The sequence below is a fragment of the Cinclus cinclus genome, chromosome 23, assembly GCF_963662255.1.
Source record: "Cinclus cinclus chromosome 23, bCinCin1.1, whole genome shotgun sequence".
In the NCBI taxonomy this organism is placed as follows: Eukaryota; Metazoa; Chordata; class Aves; order Passeriformes; family Cinclidae; genus Cinclus; species Cinclus cinclus.
This window is the reverse complement of record NC_085068.1, coordinates 2,044,465-2,050,476: the sequence shown is the minus strand read 5'-3', so window position 1 is coordinate 2,050,476 and position 6,012 is coordinate 2,044,465. Positions and strand designations below refer to the sequence as shown.

Genomic DNA, 6,012 nt, shown 5'->3' with positions numbered 1-6,012 from the left:
CCCGACATCCAGGAGTGATCCCGGGAGCGATCCCGCATCCCTGCATTTCTCCTCCCTGCTCTGCCTGCGGGATATTTCAGGGCTTGGTCCTTGCAAATCCCCTGGGAATGGGCGGGAAGCCTTTTTACGAAAATTCCTTGATTTCTGAGGCTTCTGAGGGGAAGGATTTTTTTGGAGCCAGCTCCCGGGAGCACCTCGGGGGCAGGGGCAGCGTCCCTGCATGTCCCTTCCCTCTGAATTCCCTCTGCTTCACATCCAGACTCCTCCGGCTGCATCCCGGCCGCGCTCCCGGCCCGGCATTCCAGCAGGATGAGAGCGGCGGAGCTCCTGGTGCTGTGTCTGCCAGGTGAGTGTCCCGGGCCCAGGTGACCCCTGTGCACCTCTAAACCCACATTTTCCAGCTCAATTCTTACTGGGTTTTCTCATTTTTAAACCGAGGCACATCAGGAAGGTCCAAACTCTCATTTTCAGGGTCTAAACCCTGTTTTTAGAAAAAATACTGATTTTTTTTACTTCCCAAAACTTCATTTTAATGTTCCAAACCCTAACATTTAGGTCCTAAACCCTCCTTTTTAGGTCTGAAAACATAATTTTTACATCCATAAACCTAAGTTTTAGGTCCCAGATCTTCACTTTTGGAGCCCAAAGTTCTGATTCTGTGGTTGAAACCCTCTTTTTTTTATGGTACAAACCCTCATTTCTAAGTCCCAAATGCCCTTTCTGAGGTCTAAAGGTTCATCTCATTGCCCAAAAGCTCATTTTTAAGGCACAAAGTTCAGTTTTGAAAGTCTAAAGCCTCAAATTTAGAGTGCAAAGTTTTGTTTATAGACCCAAATACTCAATTTTGTGGCCCAAAGCTTCATTTGGGGGACCAAAACCTCCAAAAATCCATTTTTAGGATGCAAAGTGTTAATTTTCTGTACCAAAGCATCGTTTGAGGGATGATGAGGAGGTGGCCACAATTCCCAGTATTTTCTGTGTGGCTGCACCATCACTGTTATTCCCCAAAATTCCCCCAAAATCCCCCTTCAGGCTCATCTTCAGGATTTGAGCTGGGGCCACGAGGCACTGAGGGAGTCCCTCCTGCCATGGGGACATGGAGGTGGCACAAAACCGGGACAAAATCCAGGAAAATGAGATTCATAGCCCCCCCGAGGTGGGGGGGGGGGGTGGGGGGGGGTGGCTTGGCAGAGGCAGAATGGAAACGAGCAGGGAGAGGATGGAGCCAGAGCCAGGAAATTTTGGGTGAAACCAGCTCCACACAAAGGCTGGAAGACACATGGAAAATGTTACGGAGGCAAGGGAAGGGGGGCAGGAGCCTCAAACCCCATCCCATCAGCACTCCCGGCCCAGGGATGCTCCTGTCTCCGGGACACAGAGGGATGGAGTGTGTGCTGATCCCTCTTCCTGGGAATTCCGATCCCTTCAACTCTTCCACGCTGAATTTGGAGCATTTTTCCCCCCGGATCCAGGGGCTTGGGGGTCTGCGGGGCTGTGAGATACTCTGGGATCACCTCTGGGATCACCTGGATGCTGCAGGGATCCCCGGCTGGGGCTGATCCTGCATCCCTGAGCATCCCACATCCTCCTCCCACTCTCCTGGGGCTGTGAAGCCCTGAGCACAGAGGAATGGGATTGAGGATGGTAGGAGCACGGAATCCCAGATCCCGGGTTTGGGGTGTCTGTGGGAATCCTGGTTTGGGGTGTCTGTTAGAATCCCAAATCCCACTCTGGGTGTCTGTGGGAGCCCCAAACCCCGGTCTGGGGTGTCTGTGGGAATGATGGATCCCGGTTTGGGGAGTGTGGGAATGCCAGAACCCGGTTTGAGGTGTCCATGGGAACCCCGGTCTGGGGTGTCTGTGGGAGCCCTGAACCCCGGGTTGGGGTGCCCGTGCCCCCACCGATGCCCTGCCGTGCCCCGCAGTGCTCCTGGTGCAGGGACAGTTCAGCAGGTTCGAGGGCATCACCTATCCCGAGCCAGCCCAGTACTCCCAGTACGATCAGCAGGCAGGTGAGCCTCAGCCCCGCGCTGGACCAGCCCCCGCCCACCTCTCTCCTGCCTCCCTTCCCTGCCCTGGACAAACATCCAGTGCTCGATCCTTCTTTGTGCTCCATCCTCTTTCTCCCACCCCTGCAATTCCCAACCTTCCCATTCCCTCCCTCTGCTCTCACTGACAATAAGTCCTTATTGAACCTTTATCCAATTCTTTATTAAACCTTTATCTGATTTATCCAATTATTTATTAAATCTTTATCCAATTATTTATTAAACCCTTATCCAATTATTTATTAAACCTTCATCCAGTCCTTTATTAATCCCTTATCCAATTCTTTACTAAACATTTATCCAATTATTTATTAAATCTTTATCCAATTCTTTATTAAACCTTAATCCTTTTTTTAATTAAACATTTATCCAGTTATTTATTAAACCTTTATCCAATTATATTTTGAACACTTATTCATCCCAAATCCCCACCTGGTGGGAAGCAGCCCAGGCTCATCCCTGGAGTGGCTGAAGGGAATTTTCCCAACACCCCACGGAATTCCAGGGATCCCATTTCCCGCTCCCGACCCTCACGGGATGAGTTTTCTCCCTGAACCCTCCCTCAGCCTGTTTCTGTTTTGTCCCCAGAAATTCAGGATTACTATGACTACCACGGTGAGTGTTTCCCTGGGGGATGGTGGGGGGGGATCAGGATTTTGGGGTGTCCCTGCACTGGGTCTCTCCTTGCAGATGTCACCCCCCGAGCCCCAGAGGAGCAGTTCCGGTACCAATCCCAACAGCAATCCCAGCAGGAAACCGTGCCGGCCCCGACCCCAGGTGGGTGACAATCCCCAGGGTGGGTGACAGCCCCTGGAGTGGGTGACAGCTCCCAGGGTGGGTGACAGCTCCCAGGATGGGTGACACCCCCCCAGGATGGGTGACAGCCCCACAGGGTGGGTGACAGTCCCCAGACCCCCAGCCCTAGGACTGGTCTCTCGGTCCCTTCTTTGCACCCCCAGCCCCGCTGTGCTCCCCCCTGGAGCCACCACAGGGTCCCGGGGGTGCTCCAGCCCCAAAATCCAGGGGAGGGGCAGGGAGAGTTTCCTGCGGCATCCTGAAATTCCCTCCCTTTCCCTCTGTCCTTCTGTCCCCCTGTCCTTCCTGTCCCCTATCCCCCATTCCCTGTCCCCCCGTCCCTTTATCCCCTTGTCCCCCTGTCACCCTGTCCCCTATCCCCCATCCCCCCCTCCGCCTGCCCGTCTGTCCCTTTGTCCCTCTGTCCCCCCTGTCTCTCTATCCGTCTGTCCCCTCTCCCCCTGTCCCTCTCAGCTGCGCTGCCCGAGACGGAGCCCACGGAGCCGGGGCCGCTCGGTGAGTGCCGATCCCATTCCCCGATCCCGGGATGGCTCCGCGCGCTCTTTCCCCGCCCTGGGGACGGGCTGTGTCCCGGGGAGGCGAGAGCCGGGCCGGGCGGAGGCGCTGGCTGAGGAATTCCCGGGAATTCCCGTTTTCCCAGACTGCCGGGAGGAGCAGTACCCCTGCACCCGGCTCTACTCTGTGCACAAGCCCTGCAAGCAGTGCCTGAACGAGATCTGCTTCTACAGGTGCGTGAGGGAGGGGAAACGTTCCCTGATCCCTCTGGAGGTTTGGGGAACCCCTCTGCTTTATATCCCCATCCTTCCTATCCCGAAAAAATTTCAGCCTCCGCCGGGTGTACGTCATCAACAAGGAGATCTGCGTCCGCACCGTGTGCGCCCACGAAGAGCTGCTGCGAGGTGAGAGGGGGCACCCAGAAGAGCAGTATCATCCCCATCCAAATCAACCCTTTTCCCGTAATTTTTGGGGAGGGACAATCCCACTGGCCCAAAGGTCCAGAGACCCCCGGGGCAGAGTGGGATTTCGCTTTGGGGTGGGGCTGCGCTGGGAGGCTTCTCTCGCTGCTCTCCCGGAGCTTTCCCGATATCCTGGGACAATCCCTCGCTCCCCGCAGCCGACCTGTGCCGGGACAAGTTCTCCAAGTGCGGGGTGATGGCCACGAGCGGCCTGTGCCAGACCGTGGGTGCATCCTGCGCCCGCAGCTGCGGCGGCTGCTGAGCCCCGGGATCCTGCACCGGGACCCCGGGGCCGCTCCGGGATCCTGCACCGGGACCCTGGACCTGCTCCGGGACCCGGCTCTGGGACCGCAGGACCCCGCTCTAGGACCCCACCCCCCCTGCAGGACTCCAGCCCCACTCTGGGACCCCGGCCCTGCTCCAGCCCTATGCCCTGGCGGTCCCGTGCATGAACAAGCAGCTTCCCAAAATCCCGGGATTTTTTTTTTTTTTTTTTTTTTGTGCACATAATGATTAAAACAGGGGGGTTTATTATTTTTGTGCCTTTCTCTCTTCTGTGGCAGAGGGGGAGCCCCGTCCCTGTGCAGGAGGGACCCTGTGGCTCCCAGCTCCTTCCTCTCGGATTATTCCCAATTTTGGGGCTCCCATCTCCTTCCTCTAGGACTATTCCAAATTTTGGGGCTCCCAGCTCCTTCCTCTGGGATTATTCCCAATTTGGGGGGAGTTTCTGGTGATTTGAACAATTCCCCACCCTGTGCGCAGCGGGCCAGGATGGTTTGGGGGGGGTTAGGGGGGTTGGAGTGTGAAATGCTCGATTTTGGGGGATGTATGTTCTCCATTTGGGGCAGTCCCTATAGGAAGAAGTGCAGTGTGGAAATGTTTGGGGTAGGGTCTGAGTCACTTATGGACAATAAAGGGGTTTGGTGTGGGTTTGGGGCCAGCTTTGGGGTGCTGCCTACAGAAGGGGAAGGTTCCCCGATAGAAAGGGAAGGGGTTGGGGTCTTGCAGTGTTTAGGGTTCCCTAGAGAAGGGTTGTGGGGGATTCTCACAGTGTTTAGGGATCCCCTATAGAATGGGGAGGGGTTGGGGTGTGCTGCATGTGGAGGAAGCAGGGTGGGGTGTAGGGGCTGGGGATTTTCTGCAGCTCTGTAGGAAATAGTGTAGGGCAGCTCTAGGATATAGGGGCAGCTTTGGGATATATGATGTACCTGTTGTCTGTAGTGTGTGTCTCATATACAGTGGGTGTGTCCTGTCTATAGGGTGCAGCTTTAGTCTGCAGCCTTTCTCTTGTCTGTGGGGTGCAGAGCCGATCTGCAGGGTGCTGTCCCCTTTGTTAGGGTACAGCTCTCATTACAGGGAGTATCTCAGCTACAGGGTCTATTTCCCATCAATAGGGTGAATTTCCCATCCTGGGGTGCCTTCACACACTTTGGAGCTGTCATCCATCCATCTATAGACGAATTTCTCATCCATAGGATCAATTTCCCCTCTACAGCGTGAATCTCCCCTCTACAGGGTAAATTTCCCACCTATAGTGTGAATTTGTCCCCAAAGTTTCTCTCTTGTCTATAGGGTGCAGCTTTATCATCATCATTATTTGCTATTTATTACAATTCCTTATCCTTTATGCTTCATTGTTATTAATTATTATTGGGTTTTGACTATTGTTTATTTCTATTTCTTCTTATTATTAATTATTATTTAGGGACCTCATTCAACCCAGCCCAAATTTGGGCCTTCCCAAAATGCCAACTTCCCCCCAAAAAATCCCCTCAGAACCCCCAGTTTGGATTTTCCATGTTTATTCCCGCTGGGACTGAGAGGGGTTGGAGCCAGCACCTCCCTTTCTGTGGCTTTCCTAACACAGAGGACCAATTCCCAAAAATTTCATACAAAAAACCCGCTAGTTCCTAAAAAATCCTTCAAAAATACAAATCCAGGGATTTGTTGATGCTGTTGTTAGAAAAAAGGGAAATAGTAGGATGGGGTGAGGGCAGGGCTTGGAAGGCTGGAGAGGGATAAATCAGTTGGGTTTTCCGGGGCAAAAAATAAGGGAATATTCCCCCTTTTTTTTTTTTTCGTATAAAACTGCAACAGGAAAATGGGTATACCATCCATGAGGTTCCCAAATTGTATCAAAAGTGAAGAAATTTTGTCGGCTGGTGGGAAAAGTGCAGCTTTTTCCTGGACAAA

General features: G+C 53.6%; 1 protein-coding gene across 1 annotated transcript; it reads left to right on the top strand.

The window, feature by feature from the left end:
• The first annotated feature begins 258 nt into the window (after positions 1–258).
• MFAP2 (microfibril associated protein 2) lies at positions 259–4,530 on the top strand. The gene is made up of 8 exons (XM_062507694.1): positions 259–346; positions 1,925–2,011; positions 2,636–2,662; positions 2,738–2,824; positions 3,317–3,358; positions 3,504–3,591; positions 3,689–3,762; positions 3,978–4,530. Exons 1-8 carry the CDS (start codon positions 310–312, stop codon positions 4,079–4,081), a joined length of 546 nt encoding a protein of 181 aa, XP_062363678.1. The 5' UTR covers positions 259–309; the 3' UTR covers positions 4,082–4,530.
• Positions 4,531–6,012: the final 1,482 nt, after the last annotated feature.